Source organism: Pongo abelii, chromosome 12, assembly GCF_028885655.2.
Source record: "Pongo abelii isolate AG06213 chromosome 12, NHGRI_mPonAbe1-v2.0_pri, whole genome shotgun sequence".
Classification (NCBI taxonomy): Eukaryota; Metazoa; Chordata; class Mammalia; order Primates; family Hominidae; genus Pongo; species Pongo abelii.
In genome coordinates this window covers 88,891,069-88,908,551 of record NC_071997.2, presented here as the reverse complement: position 1 = coordinate 88,908,551, position 17,483 = coordinate 88,891,069, and the positions used below count along the sequence as shown (strand labels likewise).

The window sequence follows — 17,483 nt, the reverse complement described above, 5'->3', positions numbered from 1 at the left end:
AGAAACTAGGCATTTTCTGGAACAGAAACCAGCACCTTCAATTTAAACTTTCATGAAGCTCTTAAAATTTAGGTAATTATGTATCTTTGATGGACAATGGAAGATGCTAAATGTTATGTAAATCCATTAGAAACCATAGAATGGAAAAATGGCAGGCAACCAGAAAGACTTCAGATGTCCCACCTTGTCCTAGAGAAAGAACTAGTGGTTTTTCCAACATTATCACAAAATGACCTACTTTGAAAGCCTAAGGTGGTGTGGGGATGTGTTGGAAATCACACTTGGGGTAGGATGATTATTACAACTGAATGAGATTTTTCGTCTTGGAGAGTAATTCAGCCCTCAACAACTCCTTGAGCTTTGCAACAGCAACAGACTTTTAATTTGTAATATTAGATGCATTTTCATGAAAAGAAAAAAATACACATTCTTTGTTCAGAATAATCTTTCTTCTAAGGTTAACTGATCATTGTGCCATTAATACTTCATCATCTATTTAATCTGGAATGTATCTTAGTGATTTTTTTTTTTTGAGATAGAGTCTCACTGTATTGCCCAGGCTAGAGTGCAGTGGCATGATCTCGGCTCACTGCAATCTCCACCTCCTGGGTTCAAGTGATTCTCATGCCTCAGCCTCCCGAGTAGCTGGGACTATAGGCATGTGCCACCATGCTGGCTAAGTTTTGTATTTTTGGTAGAGATGGGATTTTGCCATGTTGGCCAGGCTGGTCTCGAACTCCTGACCTCAAGTGATCTGCCCGCCTCCGTCTCCCAAAGTGCTGTGATTACAGGTATGAGTCACCGTGCCCAGCCTATCTTAACAATTTAAATGGACATTTTTTTTTTGCCTCAAAACAAAGCAAATCTGTGTAATACATTTATTTTTGGTATATGTTTATACAGTTTGTGGAATGGAAAGTTAGGAAAAGCTCTGTACTTTTTTATGACTATGCTTCTTGAAGCTGAGACACTGAATTTCTCCATTTCACATCCAAGGACTGAGAGCTAATAGAAGATATTCCTAGAAGCTGCATGTCAAAATGAGAGTGCTTCCAGTGGAATGATGACCAGATAGATGATCACAGGAATAGTCAGAGGATTATCTTTACAGATCTACACATAACAGGGTAACCTTAGGGTTTAGTTATCTATTGCTGCATAAAAAACTACCTCAAAACTTAGCAGCTTTATTGATTTAGCCATTCCACAATGTACACATATTTAAAAACATAGTGTTGTACACAATAAATATATACAATTTTTGTCCATTAAAGAAAACCTTAGTGGGCTGGGTGCAGTGGCTCACGCCCATGATCCCAGCACTTTGGGAGGCTGAGGCGGGTGAATCACCTGAAGCCAGGAGTTCGAGACCAGCCTGGCCAACATGGTGAAACCCTGTCTCTACTAAAAATACAAAAAATTAGCCAGGCATGGTGGCAAGTACCTGTAATCCCAGCTACTTGGGAGGCTGAGGCAGAAGAATCGCTTGAGCCCGAGAGGCGGAGGTTGCAGTGAGCCGAGATCGCGCCATTGCACTCTAGCCTGGGCAACAAGGGCGAAACTCCATGTCAAAAAACAAACAAAACAGAACAAAACAAAAAAACCTTAGTGGCTTCAATTAACAATCATTTTATTTGTTCATGATTCTGTTGGTGGTTCTTTTACTCTGTTTGGCGTTGAATGGGATCACTCATGTGACTGCATTCGGTTGGCAAATCAGCTGGAGTGGACTCACTGCGGGTGCTCGGACAGCTGGGTCTGGATATCCAAGATGATTTCACTTGGATGTCTAGGTCTCCTGGCCTCCCATCTCAGTCTTCCTAGTAGTTGGGATTACAGGTGCTTCCAAGTAGTTGGGATTACAGGTACACGCCGCCACACCTTGATTTCAGTCACATATCTGATGCCTCAGCTGGGAGTGGTGAAACAACTGGAAACTATCTGAGCCACCCTACTAAACCACTCCCAAGGTAGCCAGATCTTTTCCACGGTGATTCAGGGCTCCAAGAAAGAGCAAGTGGAAACTGCAAATCTCTTCAGACCCAGTCTCAAAAGGTACAAAGCATTCTAACAACCAAAGCCCATCACAGGGTGGCCCAGTGTTAAGGGAAGGGGAAATCTCCTTTATCTCTTGTTGGAGGACATCCCATGGAAAAAGAGCAAGTGGGATAGGAGTTACTGGATCACCTTCTGGTTGTCTAGCATAAACTTGTTTCTGTCTATTGAGAAATTGAATTGTTTTCATCTTTTAAGTTTCACATGTAGTGCACCATGCAGGTCTGTCTCTACTTGGAGAAGGTGGACCTACCTCTGCAGAAGATGATCTCTAAATGTATTCCCAGTATCTGCAGCTTTGATAGATACCAGGCAGACTGGTGTAGGGTGGGGCAGATAATTATTTATATTACCCGTGTGTCTTAAAATTTTAAGGGTAAACACTAAGTTTTGCCTTCCTTCTTCCGTACCTACAATTGTGCCTACACTTTAAATTATAACACATACATATATAATATAAATTGTCTTGCAGAACGTAAAGTTAATACAATATCATTTTCTGTCTTCTGAACAGTGATCTTCACATTATTCAACTACCCATCGAATATTTCTTCATTTTTCTTTGTATTATTATCTTGACCTTTCATTTCAGTTTTTAAAATAAAACATATAGGCCTTAGGCAATTATTCTGCATTATACAGGGAGTGTACTTTTATCTTTCAGCATAATTATGCTATTCCTATTTACTCACTTGTTTTCTTCTGCTCCTTCCCATTACTTTGAAGTCTCTGCGTGTCTCTTAAATCTGGTAATTTATATTTTTCACGCTTGTATGTATTAAATGATACATGAATTCTTTGTACCATTTTTCATGTTATAAGCTCTCTCTTCTACTGGTTTCAGAGTATAGTTTACTTCATCTGTATTAGTTATCTATTGCTGTATTAATAAATGACTCCAAAATTTCGTGGCTTAAAACAACTATAAACATTTATTATCTTGCACAGTTTTTATGGATTAGAAATTTGGGAGCGACTTAGCTTATGTTTCTGATGAGGTTGCAGTCAAAATGTTGGCCTGGGATATAGTAATCTGAAGGCTTGACTGGAGCTGGAGGGTTCACTTTCAATGGTTCACCAAAATGGTTGTTGGCAAATGGGTATTGGCTGTTGGTAGGAAGCCTCAGTCCCTAAGTGTATGGATGTCTCCATAGGACTGCTTGAGGGTTCTCACAACATGGTGGCTGGTTTCCCCCCGAGCAAGTCATCCAAGAGAATGCAAGGTGGAAGATGCAGTGCGTTTTATGACCTACTCTCAGAAGTCATACTTCATCATTTCCACAATATCCTGTTGGTTGCAAAGGTCAGCCCTATGTTGTGAAGGAAGCAACTACACATGGGTGTGATTACCAGAAGGTTAGGATCGTTGAGAGCCATTTAGAGGCTGGCTACTGAACCATCTATTGAATTTTTTCTCTTTCAGTGACTATGTATTTGAAATTTTTAAGAGTTTTTTTTTTTTCTTTTCTTTTTTTTTTTTTTTGAAACAGAGTCTCACTCTGTTGCCTAGGCCTGAGTGCAGTGACTTGATCTCATCTCACTGCAGCCTTGACCTCCTGGGCTGAAGCGATCCTCCCACCTCAGTCTCCTGAGTAGCTGGGAATACAGGTGTGTGCCACCATGCCTGGCTAATTTTTGTATATCTATCTATCTATCTATCTATCTGTCTATCTATCTATCTATCTATCTATCTATATATATATTTTTTTTTTTGGTAGAAGTGAGGTTTTTGTCATGTTGCCCAAGCTGGTCTCAAACTCCTGGGCTCAAGCCATCTATCTGCCTGCCTCAGCCTCCCAAAGTGTTGGGATTACAGGTGTGAGCCACGAAGCCTGGCGAAGACTTTAAACTGGTTTATTTTCCCGCCTGCCTGTTCTTGTTTAACACCTTCCTGCTGTTTTTCTTCTTTTTTTTTTCAATTCTTGTCCTTTAAAAAATAGATGTTATTCTCATTTCATCTCTTTGATAATCCTAAACATAAGAAATCTGAAGTCTTTCACATGGTGTTATCATTTTTATTTTACCAGACTAAATTGGTCTTTTGACCATTGATATTGTTATCTGTCTTTCTTAGTTTTCTTTGTACGGTTTGGAATTTGGGGTTGCAAGGCACTTTTTTTTTTTTTGGAGACAGTCTCACTGCACTTGAGTGCAGTGGTATGATCTGAGCTCACTGGCAACCTCTGCCTCCCAGGTTCAAGTGATTCTCCTGCTTCAGCCTCCCAAGTAGCTGGGACTACAGGCACGTGCCATCATGCCTGGATAATTTTTGTATTTTTAGTAGATACAGTGTTTGACCCTGTTGGCCAGGCTGGTCTCGAACTCCTGACCTCAAGTGATCCGCCCGCCTTGGCCTCCCAAAGTGCTGGGATTACAGGTGTGAGCCACTGTGCCTGGCCTGCAAGGTACTTCTTAGAAAAATTTTTTGGTCAAGTTAATTGAGTACATATGTAAAAGTCACCCTTTTGGGTGTTTAGCTCAAAGAGTTTTGGCAAATATATACGATTCCGTAACCATTACCACAATCAACATAAACACTATTTCCATCACCTCAGAAATTTCCCTCCTGCGCCTTTATAGGTCTATCTTCTTCTCAAACTCTAAGCCCTGGCAATCACTGATATAGTTTCCGGACCTTTAGTTTTGCCTATTTTAGAGCATCATATAGTATGACATAAGGTGTATAGTTTTTAGTGAATGGCCTCTATCATTTAGAATGCTTTTGAGTTCACCAGTGTTGTCTGTATCTATAGTTTGTTCCTGTTTATTGTACAGTAGTATTCCATTGTACGTGTGTACCATGATGTGTTTATCCATTCACTAGTTGATGGTCATTTGGGTTGTTTCCAGTTTTGGCAATTGTGAATACAGCTGCTATAAACATTCACATACAGGTGTTTGTATGTATATGTCTTTATTTCTCTTAAGTAAACACCTAGGAGTACGGTTCTAGGTCTATGGTAAACCTGTGTTTAACTTAAGAAACTGCTGAACTGTTTCTAAGGAGACTGTACCATTTGCATTCCTACCAGCAATGCTTGAGTGTTCTACTTGCTCTGCAGTTTTACCACCATTTGGCAAATTCAATCTTTGTAATTTTAGCCATGTTAATAGGTGTGTAGTTGTATTTCATTTTAGTTCTAATTTGCATGTCTCTAATGACTAATGATGTTGACCATCTTTTTATGTACTTAACTTGCCATCCATATTTATTTTTTGGTAAAGGGTCTGTCTAAATCCTTTTAGCATTTTTTTAAAATGGGGTTATTTGTATTCTTGAATTGTAAAAATTCTTTATATATTCTGGATACAAGTCTTTTATCAGATGTGTTTTGCACTAATTTTTCTAGTGTGTGGCTTAGTATCTCATTTTTCTTAATAGTGTGTTTTGAAAAACAGACACTTAAAATTGGTATAAAGTCCATTTTACCAAATTTTTTGGTTCATGCTTTTAGTATCCTTTCTGAAAAATCTTTGCCTAACACAGAATTACAAGGATTTTTTTCTAGTGTGGAAAAGGAACATGGTTTTTGTATATGATGCAAGATAATGGTTAAAGGAAATTTCTTCATGTGGCTATTTCTTCTAGTATCATTTGTTGAAAAGACTTTCTCCTCTCTCCTTTTAATTACCTGGACATCTTTTCATACTCACTAGGATGGCTGTAGTCAAAGAGATGGGCAATAATAACAGGCATTATATGAAAAAATTGAAGGTCTCATACATTGCTGGTGGAAATGTAAAATTGTGCAGCCACTGTGGAAAACAGTTGGGTAGTTCTTCAAAAAGTTAAATATAGAGTTATTATATGATCCAGAAGTTCTACTCCTAAATATATACCTAAGAAAATGGACAAGTCCACACAAAACTTTTACATGAATGTTCATAGCACCATTGATTATTGTTTATAATAGCCAAAAAGTGAAACAATGCAAAAGTTCATCAACTAACTGATGAATGGATAAACACAATTTGGTATAGCCATATAGTGGAATATCATTCAGGCATAAAAAAAATGAAGTACTAACATATGCTACGGCATGGATGGACCCTGAAAACACTGTGCTAAGTGAAAGAAGCCAGACACAGAAGGCCACATGTTATACGAATCCATTCATATGAAATATTCAGAATAGGCAAAATCATGGAAACAAAGTAGATTAGTGGTTGCAAAGGGCTATTGGGAGAGTACAATGGGGAATTACTGCTAATAGGTACAGGCTTTCTGTTTGAGGTGATGAAACTGTTCTGGAATTAAATGATGCTAATAGTTCCACAACTCTGTGAATATAGTAAAAAAACACTGAATTGTACACTTTAAAGTGGTTAATTTTGTGGCATGTGAATTACTTCTCAATTTTTAAAAAAGTTTGGAAAAATGGAAAAATACTGCCTGCTCTTTAACAAAACTACTATTAGCATTCTTTTTTGTTGTTGTTGTTGTTTTTTGAGATGAAGTCTGGCTCTGTCACCCAGGCTGGAATGCAGTGGTACGATCTCAGCTCACTGCAACCTCTGCCACCTGGGTTCAAGTGATTCTCCTGCCTCAGCCTCCCAGGTAGTTGGAATTACATGCTCCCACCACCACTCCTGGCTAATTTTTGTGTTTTAATAGAGACAAGGTTTTACCATGTTGGCCAGATTGGTCTCAAATTCCTGACCTCGGGTAATCCACCCACCTTGTCCTCCCAAAGTGCTGGGAATATAGGCATGAGCCATCGCACCCGGCCACATTCTTATTTTTTAAATGTATAACTTAAAAAATTTATTTACATAAATGTAAATAGTTTAAATAAACTTGTTTCATTAAATATTAGATCATTTATCATTATCATGTTCTGTGTTATCCCCTAGTCTCTGTATTCATAATCATAAAGAGCTCAGTAAATAAATACTGATGATTTACTGATCAGTTCCCTTACTATTAGACATAGAGGCTACTTATAGTTTTCCATTAGTTTAAACAACATTGCAAATGAACTTCTTGTGTATATAACAGTTTTAAATAATTGCAATTCTTTCTTCTGGAAGGTTCTCTAAAGTACAATGAATGGGTCAGAGTAGAACTACAGGATCAAAACTTTTTGATTAAAGCCCAGCACAGTGGTACCTGTCTGTAGTCTCAGCTACTGGGAAGGCTGAGGAGGGAGGATCCCTTGAGCTCAGGAGCTGGAGACCAGCTTGGGCAACATAGTGAAACCCTATCCCCAAAACAACAACAATAATAAAACAACTCTTCAATTTGTGTTGCCACAGTTGTTACCCAAAGAGTTAATTAGCTTTGAGTCTGGCCAATTCCCTTGATACCCATCCCTGGTATTATGCACAAAGGTGGGGGAAGGGAAAAGGTGGTAACTGCTCTCTAACTTGAGAGAACTCTGGATGATCAAGGAGTAGGGAATGGTCAGCTGGTTGAGCTAAGCAGCAGTGCAGCAGAGAGCTCCAGGAATAGTCCGTTACTTGAACTTCCAAGGGCTTCTCAGTCCTCTTTGGTTGACTAAGGCCCCTACTTGGGCAAAGTTGAAGTTCATGGAGTTCCAGCAATCTGTTAACTTCCTTGAGAGACTAGACACTGGTTCAAATACCCAGACTCAAAGTAATCACCATACAAGCAGAGGCTATGAAAAGACAGTATACAAAAAATACTAGTAGCCAATAAACATGGAAAAAGGTATTCAGCCTCACTCATACTTAAAGAAATGCAAAGCAAAACAATGGGGGAATGACTGCCAATGGGTACAGGGTTTTTTTAGGGGGAGGGTGATAGAAATGTTCTGGAATTAGCAGTGATGGTTGCACAACTCTGTGAATATACTAAAAACCACTGAATTACACTGTTTTAAAAGGTGAATTTTATGGCATGTGTATTATATCTCGACTTTAAATAGTGGGAAAAAATAAATTAACCAAAAGACATTAACAAAATGATATAAGACATAAAGGAATAGCATGAATCATAATTAGAAAAAAATCAGAAATGAGGTGATAGAACTCAACAAAGAATTAGAAGTAGAAAAATATATTTTATAAACTAAGACTAAAGTAGAAGGAACAGAAGAATGGATAAACTCAACACATAATGCTTTAATGAGAAATGAAGGTGAAAAGGAAGAAACTTTTTTTTTTTTTTTTTTTTTTGAGATGGAGTCTTACTCTGTTGGCCCAGGCTAGAGTGCAGTGATGCAATCTCAGCTCACCGCAACCTCTGCCTCCTAGGTTTGAGTGATTCTCATGTCTCAGCCTCCCAGAAACTTTTAAACATCAAAATAAGGAAAGATAAAAAGGATTTGAAACAATGACTAGTACTGAAGATAAGCAAAGAAGATATAATATACAGATAAAAGAAGCCCCTGAAGAAAACAAGGGAATGAAACAAACAGTGTAATTTAAGAAACGTTTACAGAAACTTAAAAAAGCAAAATATTGCATATTGAAATAGTGGATCATGTGGCAGAGAACATCAACCTAGAATGACCTACTTCAAGGCATATTTTTCATCAAAATACTGGATGTTAAAGAAAAAGAAAACATTCTTTAGGTATTTAGGCAAAAACAAAAACATGACCTTTATATCATTAGGAGAATAAAATTATGTTGTTACACTGATAGTAATGTTTATGCCAGGAGAACATGGAATACCATGTTTCAGATATCAAGGAAAGCACATATGATCCAAGGATTTTGTGTTAAGCGGAACTGGCTTTCAAGTATAAAGCGCATAGCAAGCAGCTATTAGCAATTAAAAAACTCAGAAAATATTGTTCCCAGGAGTTTTCCCTAAGAAATTTAGAGAATGAGGTTCAGACAACTAGAGTAACTAGGGAGATTGTAGTATGTGATGGCTATATGATCTGACAATGAAGACAGAGTAAACCAATAAAAATTGAAAAAAATTGATTGCATATTTTAAAGTAAATTTCTGAACCCTATTTTGTTCTATTCATCTAATATGTCTGTTTGTATACAAATATCATTCTCTTGACTACTATTGCAATTTTATAAGTCTTGATGTCAGGTATTGTAAATATTCTAATTTTGTTATTTTTTTCTATGTTGCTTAGGCTATTCTAGGTCCTGTGCATTTCTATACAAATTTCAGATTCTTCTTCTTAATTTGTGCAGAAAGGCCTGCTAGGATTTTGATTAAGACTGGGTGGAATCTATAGGTCAATTGGAAGAGAACTGACAATAATATCGACTCTTCTGACTCATAGTTTAACTCTCCATTTATTTAGCTCTTCTTTAATTTTCCTCATCAGTATATTGTGGTTTTCAGCATAGAAATATTGTGCTTATTTTGTTAGATTCATACCTAAGTATTTTATGGTCTTGATGCTTTTGTAAATGCTACTGTTTTTTAAATTCTAATTTCAATTATTTATTGCTCTTATTTTTTTTAACTTTTTTTTTTTTTTTTTTTTGAGACGAAGTGTCGCTCTTGTCCCCCAGGCTGGAGTGTGATGGCGTAATCTCGGCTCACTGCAACCTCTGCCTCCTGGGTTCAAGTGATTCTCCTGCCTCTGCCCCCCACCAAGTAGCTGGGATTACAGGCACCTGCCACCACGCCCGGCTAATTTTTGTATTTTTAGTAAAGACTGGGTTTTACCATGTTGGCCAGGCTGGTCTAGAACTCCTGACCTCAGGTTATCCACCCACCTCGGCCTCCCAAAGTGCTGGGATTACAGGCGTGAGCCACCATGCCCGGCCATTTATTGCTCTTATGTAGAAATACAACAGATTTTTGTATATTGACCTTGTAGCCTATGACCTTAATAAACTAATTTATTAGTTCTTTTGTAGATTATTTGGGACTTTATGTGTAGATACTCATGTTATCTGTGAATAAATATTGCTTTACTTCTTCCTTTCCAGTATATATGCTTTTTATGTTTCTTTCTTCGCTATTACATTGGCTAGCACCTGCAGTAAAACCTTGAGTAGAAGTGGTAAAACGACATTCTTGTGGGGGAAAGCATTCAGTCTTTCCCATTAAGTATGATGTTAGTTATAGGTTTTTTTGTAGACACCTTTTATTAGGTATCAGAAATTCCTTATATTCTTAGTTTGTTAAGAGATTTTTATTGTGAATGGATGTTGAATTTTGTCAGATGATTTTTCTTCATCTATCGAAATGATATTTCTTTTCTAGCCACTTGACATGGTGAATTACATTGGTTTATTTTTCAAATGTTAAAACAACCTTGCATTCCTAGGATAAACCCCACTTAGTCATGACATATTATCTTTATTGTGTATATTTGGATTGGATTTGCTGATATTTTGTTAAAGATTTTTGCATCTGTATTCACAAGGATATTCGTCTAATCTTTTTCTGGTTTTGGCAATACTGGCCTTATAAAATATGTTAGGAAGCATTCCCTTCTCTTATGTTCTGGAAGAGTTTTTGTTGAGTTTCTATTCATTCTTCTATACATTTTTGGGTAGAATTCACAAGTGAAACCATCTAGTCCTGGAGTTTCCTTTGTGGGAAAGTTTTTAACTACAAGTGTGATTTATTTCATAGACTTTGGGCTATTAAGCTAACTTATTTCTTCTTAAATGAGCTTTGCTATTTTGTCCAATTTATGGGCAAGAAGTAGTTCATAATATTGTTATCTCATTAGCATCTGTGGGGTCTGTGGTGACGTCTCCCGTTACATTACTGATATTGATAATTTGTGTCTTTTTTCTTTTTTGCTTTATTAGTCTGGTTAGAGAGTTATCAATTGTATTGATATTTTTAAAGAACCAGCTTTTGGTTTTATTGATTTTTCTCTATTTTTATGTTTTTAATTTTATTCATTTCTTCTCTAATCTTTATTATTAGTTTTTAAATTCTGTTGGCTTTAGGTTTAATTTGCTCTTCCTAATGAGTTTAATTCATTCAGACTCTTGCATTCCAGCTTATGCCCTCACTTCTCCACAGTGCAGCTGGAATCACAAAAGTCACTAATGACCTCCTAATTAGCAGTGGCATCATCACCAGTTGTTGCCTAGTTAGATGTCACTTCAGCATTTGAACCCTTTTTCTATGTACATTCATATATAGCCTCTCTAATTTCACAGGTTATTTGAAAATCTTCCTCTTGATTTTCTACTCATTCCCTCTAAGGGAGCAGAGTTACCTTTGATTGACTGTTGCCTACTATTTCTAATGCAAGGTTCTAACACCCATTTTTTTTCCTCCCTGCCATTATTCTCTTACTTTTTTCAGCTCCATAAAACTCCCTCTGGTGCCTCATCATGTATGATACAAACTACTTTATCCATAATCCTGTCACCTAGATATAGACAACTCCTTGTCCTTGGTTTATGTAATTCCATAAAAACAGACACACATAAATTTTTTTAACAAAAATTTGATTGCAACATTCATTACTGCTTTGCAGTCCCTTTTCCCTCAATATATCATTTATGTATAATATCATTCTATATATAATTTACACTTATTTTTAAATATGTCATTTACATCTTTTCATATATATTTAAAACTTTTTATTAGAGAGATTTTCAAACATACAAAAGTAAGCAGAATGTTATAATGGACCCTCCTGTACACATCACCCAACTTTCATGGTTGTCAACTCAGGACCAATCCTGTTTCATCTGCACCCTGACCTACTTCTTTCCTCTTATGTTATATTGAGACGAGTCCCAAATATATCATTTCCTCCATCCATGTAAATTTGTAATGACTGTATAGTATCTAACTGTATGGATGTGCCATTATTTATATATTTAGATAATCCCGTTTTTGGACATTTGTGACTTTTAGTTTTATCATTCAAATTATGACACTACAACTGCTAGCATAATATTTTTAAATAAATGAGATACCACCAGCTTTTCACATTGCTTGAATATATTTTCTTATTTTTATCCCTACAACATCCTGTAAAGTAGTCAGAACAGGTTATATTATCCACATTTTATACACAAGAATTTTAGAGTCCAGTGGCAAACTATTGGTAAATAGTAGAGTTTCCTAACTTAAAATTATTCATAAAAATAACACATATATATGGTAGAAATAGGCTGCTCAAAAAATTTCTATGTAAATATTCATTGAACACCTATTAAGTGTTAGATACTATGTTGGATGCTTTTCTGTTTATAAATGCTGTGAAATAAGTGTTGTATCATTTTACAGGTAGGGAGCGGAGACTCAGATAAGTTAAATAATGTACCCATCATCACATAGCTAGTATTGGAATCTGGGTTCAAATTTAGGTCTTGCCTTTAAGTTCAGTATTCTTTCCAGTTTTCCCTATATTAATATTTCAAGGATTACCTCCTTTTCATTAACAAAGCAAGTAACTTTTGAGCCTGATTCTGCCTTCAAGCAACTTTACAATGTAGTTGGGAAGATAGTACAGATAGGAAGTCAGTGCCATAGGAGCAGAAAAAAAGTTATTTGGCAGTGGTAAAAATAATGCTACTGTCCTTCATATATGCATGGTACTTTAGGCATGACAGAGAGCTTTGTCATTTCATCAATAATTTGTAAGATACTAAATACCTACTATGTAGAAAGACCTGTATTAGTTATGTAACAGTGAAGCAAGCTGACTTTTGTCCTTCCTGTTATCACTAGAAACTAAACATTTGAGAAGGAGAAATCAGACAAGATATTTGCATAGTTCTCTTAAGAAAACTATTTTTTCACTAGCAAAATTTTGTGCATTCTTCTGTTTCTCCTCGCAATCCTGACAATGTTCAAAATCCAGGCTAAGTAAGGCTCCAGAAAAACCAAATTTCCCTGAAAATAGAATATAGTTATATTGTAGAAGTGACAATTGTCAGCATATTGCCAGTAGTGGAAGAATGTGGTATTGGCATGTGTTTGCTAGTTGGTTTTTGGTTTAGGGAATATTCTAGAGACATCCCAAAGACATAATGCTTGTCCAGCTGCTTCTATATAGTGCCATAGTCTAAACAAGTAATTCAACAAAATGCTTTGAAACCACAATACTTGCTCATTAAACATTTGAAATATTTTCACAGAAATTAAATATGAGGTACTGAGAATGTACTTGCAGTTATTTACATATCCAAATATTTGAAACCTCTTCCAGAATCTAGATCCCTGTAATAAACTGCCTTTTAAAATGCTGCCACAGGGCTGGGTGCGGTGGGTCATGCCTGTAATCTCAGCACTTTGGGAGGCTGAGACAGGTGGATCACCTGAAGTCAGGAGTTCAAGACCAGCCTGACCAATATTGTGAAACGCCGTCTCTACTAAAAATAAAAAAATTAGCTGGGCGTGGTGGTGTGTACCTGTAGTCCCAGCTACTCAGGAGGCTGAGACAGGAGAATCACTTGAACCTGGGAGGCGGAGGTTGCAGTGAGCCGAAATTGTGCCACTGCACTCCAGCCTGGGTGACAAAGCAAGACTCCATTGAAAAAAAAAAAATGCTGCCATGTGGACAGGCAGTTAAATATGTGGCCATACATGGTGACAACAAATGTTCCACACCTTTATTATCCAGTAGAAATATGTAAGCTACATGTGTAACTTAAAATATTCTAATAGACACATTAATAAAATTAAAAAGCAGGTGAAATTAATTTTAATAGTATATTTTATTTAATGCAAAATATCCAAAACACTATTTCAATGTGGAGTCAATATAAAATATTACGAATGAGATGTTTTACATCTTCATACTGTTTTCTAATAATATATGAATTATTGAATGAAGTATGTATTTTACACTTACACTGTATCAGAATTTGGACTAGCCACATTTCAAGTGCTCTTGGACAGCACAGGTCTATTATTCTCCAGCCCTCAGTCATTTTCTGAACCAACTGGAGGCAAGAAAACGAGTGTGTCATTGAAATAGTGTCCAAATGCCCTGAGCCGGTACAGGCCATACATCATTACTTCCATCTTTTGGGGGGTCAGTCCATTGAAAGTAACAGCCATATCTGAACAGCAGCCTTCTACTACTTGCTGAGGGTTATTAGACAATGCCTCTTCAATAAGCTGTGCGATTGGTTTTGTATTAAATACATCTCTTCCTTCATAATCCTCTGCATTTTCTGCATGAACTCCTGCGTATTTCAGGCATATTGCCAGCTGCTTATCTTCAGATAACTTCCAAATCACACTTTGATCTGCACAGGTCTCAGAGTTGTCGAGAAGTCTGTTAAGTCTTTTCATCGACTCTCTGCTTAAGACAATCCCCCCTTCCACAGTCACGTATTCGAGGTCTCCAGATATAACAGTGTGGCCCAGATAGAAGGGTTGGGATGCATCCCTTGTAAACAAAAGGTACTTTAAATTTTCAATGACAGCAAACGTAGTGGGAAGTGCAAGAAAGAACCAGTTGTAGTTGTCGCCATACTTTTCAAAGACGTATTTGTAAGTGGTCCTCATCTGTACCCACCTGTCATTGCTTTCTATATTGAACAAATTATCATTTTTAGTATCGTAGAGCTCTGCTTTGTCACAGTGTTTGGTCCAGGTCTCTTTCAGTACAGCCCAGTAACTCTCATCTTCGGATTCTCCAAAGATGATACAGAAAACACGAATACTTTTACTGCGCTCCACAAGTATCACTTTTGAAGTGTTTAAGAAATCGTTCCTGTTAGGTGGACGAAGGTGATGGTGCTCGTGGTCTTGAGTTTGACCTGTGTGTCGAATGTGAATTTGGCCAAACATAGTTATGAAAACCCAGGAAACGCTCCCAAGCAACATACCCTTAAAAAATGATGTCCCACTAGCGGAAACCATTTTCCAGGCGTTAGGACAGTGCGCCAGGGTCAAAGGCAGTCTGAGACCGGGTCCCGGGGTCCTGCGCCTTCCGGCGCTGGCGGCCGCGCTCCCGGTTGGGCCACTCTAGCTGCGGGAGGTTGCTTCTCGGTGGCGTAGAGAAGGGGGCGGGGCAAGAGCCGGACGCGGCGGCCACTGCGGATGGGGTCCGGGCTGCTGCGGGTGAGAGGTATACCAGGAGTTCTGCACGCCTGGCCTTCCAACCAACAATAAAGTTGAAGATGAGCAGAAATGAGTCACAGACGGCTCTAAAGTGGGCCAGACATCAGCACTGAGCCAAAAAGAATAAAATTGAGTTTTACTTCACGATTTGTGTACAACACATCCTGGTACAACACATCCCTTATGTTGATTAGCATGGGGTCCTTCTTAAGGCTTTTAAAATTCTCCTTATAATATTCGTTTTAGTATTTGTGTGTCTGTGTGTTTAATCAAAGAATCTCTTCTATACTCCCTCTATCAGTCTGTAAGAATGTAAAACTACCCAGAGTTTTTATTTAAACCTAGCACCCACGGAGTTCATGAGAACACACCACTTCCTTGATGTCATTATGACTTTTTGATCAACCCGTCAAATAGGACATTTGAAGCCTTTCTTTCCTCTTAGATTTATTTCTTGTTCTTAATATATGTTAATCAGTAATTTTTAATTTACAATCCACTGAAGAAAATTCTATTGATGAATACTCTTGAGGTATATATATAGTCCTTGTATTAAAAGAATCAAAACTCTGGCATTTTGATCAACTTTTAAATATGCAAAGAGCCTTTAATGTGCTAACTGTATTTAACTCATCTCCAGTGAACTATTTTAAAATATCCAAACTGATGATGACATTATGAGATTTTTAAAGCCTTTTTCAGAAAGGCTTATTTTTCAAAAATAAATTTTTGTATTTATATTTTCCCTCACTCTACAGATGCAACAGCTTGAGAGACAAGTTATTGATGCTGAACGTCAAGCAGAAAAAGCTTTTCAACAGGTAGAGTATAATTTTAGTTTAAATTTTTTTTTGCCTGTACTACTCACATAAAGATTGTTTTGCTCATAATGGAAAGGCAATTATCAGCCTGCCTCTACATCTTATCATTTTGACTGTTCATAGCTTGATCCATAAAGAAAATGGAGAATCTACTCTATTTTGTCCATTAACAAATTTTCAAAAGGAAAAAAAGGCTTCCATTAGGAAGTTTTATCTTACTTCTGAGAAAAATCAAATATGACTTTTATGGTAATACTAATTATATTTAAGTTTTGTATATAAATATATTCATAGCGGCTTTATTTGTAGTTATAAAGAGTTGGAAATAATATGAATGCCATATTATAGAAGAATGAAAAAGTAAACTCTATCAACTCCATGAAATATTAGACAACCATGAAAATAATTGTTTCTAAGGATATGCATTAATATGTTAAAATGCTTAGAGTTATATTAGGAAAAGTCAAATCTCAGAGTTAAAAAAAAGGCTGAGAGGAAACACCCCAAAATTTTAACAAATGTTTAAAATAGTTTGAATTATGGAATCAGGAATGATGTTTTCCCCTATTTTTTTTTTTTTTTTTTTTTTTTGAGACGGAATCTTGCTCTGTGGCCCAGGCTGGAGTGCAGTGGCGCAATCTTGGCTCACTGAAACCTCCACCTCCCGGGTTCAAGAGATCCTCCTGCCTCAATCTCCTGAATAACTGGGATTACAGGTGCGCACCACCACATCCGGCTAATTTTTATATTATTAGTAGAGATGGGGTTTGTTGGCCAGGATGGCCTCAAACTCCTGACCTCAGGTGATCTGCCCACCTTGGCCTCCCAAAGTGCTGGGATTACAGGTGTGAGGTATCATGCCTGGCCACCTATATTTTCATACTTTGAGTTTTTTAATATAACTTTTATTTATTAAAATTTTTAAATTTTGTAATGACAGGGTCTCACTATGTTGTCCAGGATGATCTTGAACTCCTGGCTTCAAGTGATGCTCAGTGTCCCAAAGTGTTGGGATTACAGGTGTGAGCTCACTGTGCTCAGACAACTTTTATTATTTTTAAAAGATGTTTTGATAAGTCACATAACCCTTTCTGGGCCTTGCCAGCAGTAAAACGAGCAGTAAAATGATGAGTTTAGATGGGCCCACCCAGCCTTAAAGTTTAACGATTCTAAATCCATAGCTTCTCATTTCATGAAAAGACCTCAGTCATATTCAGTTTAATCAATGAGTTCCAGTGAGTTCTGGTGTTCTGCAGTGCTATGGAGTAATATGGTTAACTATAATTTATTGCATATTTACAAAAAGCTTAAAGAGCCAGCTTTCTATATTTTCGTAAAGCTAGAAGAGAGGATTTTGAATGTTCACAACACAAATAAATAGTAAATGTTTGAGGTGCTGGACATGCTAATTACCTTGATTTGATCATTACACATTGTATACACACATGGAAATATCCCTCTGTATCTCATAAATATGTACAATTATTATGTATCAACTAAAAACAAAAGAAAAAAAGGCTTAAATACAAAATTATTTCTCCTAAGAAGTGCATATGAAATTCCTTATGCTTCCTCTAAGTTTGTCATATTTCCTTCCTTCAACTTGAGTACTACCAAATCTTTTTCCTTTTTAATTTTTATTTTAGAAGGGTAAGGAGCCTGGCAAC

General features: G+C 36.9%; 2 protein-coding genes across 6 annotated transcripts in view; one reads left to right on the top strand and one right to left on the bottom strand.

The window, feature by feature from the left end:
- PLEKHH2 (pleckstrin homology, MyTH4 and FERM domain containing H2) overlaps nt 1-17,483 on the top strand; it is a 130,145-nt gene that overhangs the window by 20,739 nt on the left and 91,923 nt on the right. For all 5 annotated transcript variants that reach the window (XR_010136310.1, XM_054547604.2, XM_063713714.1 and 2 more), the window contains one exon: nt 15,754-15,816. Coding sequence is in view for 3 of the 5 variants with exons in the window: in XM_054547604.2 (XP_054403579.1) it covers nt 15,754-15,816 (63 nt within the window). In the remaining 2 variants the exon portion in view is untranslated. Of the gene's footprint in view, nt 1-15,753; nt 15,817-17,483 lie in introns of those variants that run through there.
- Nucleotides 13,620-14,901, bottom strand: C1GALT1C1L (C1GALT1 specific chaperone 1 like). The gene has a single exon (XM_002832596.4). It carries the CDS (start codon nt 14,792-14,794, stop codon nt 13,847-13,849), a length of 948 nt encoding a protein of 315 aa, XP_002832642.3. The 5' UTR covers nt 14,795-14,901; the 3' UTR covers nt 13,620-13,846.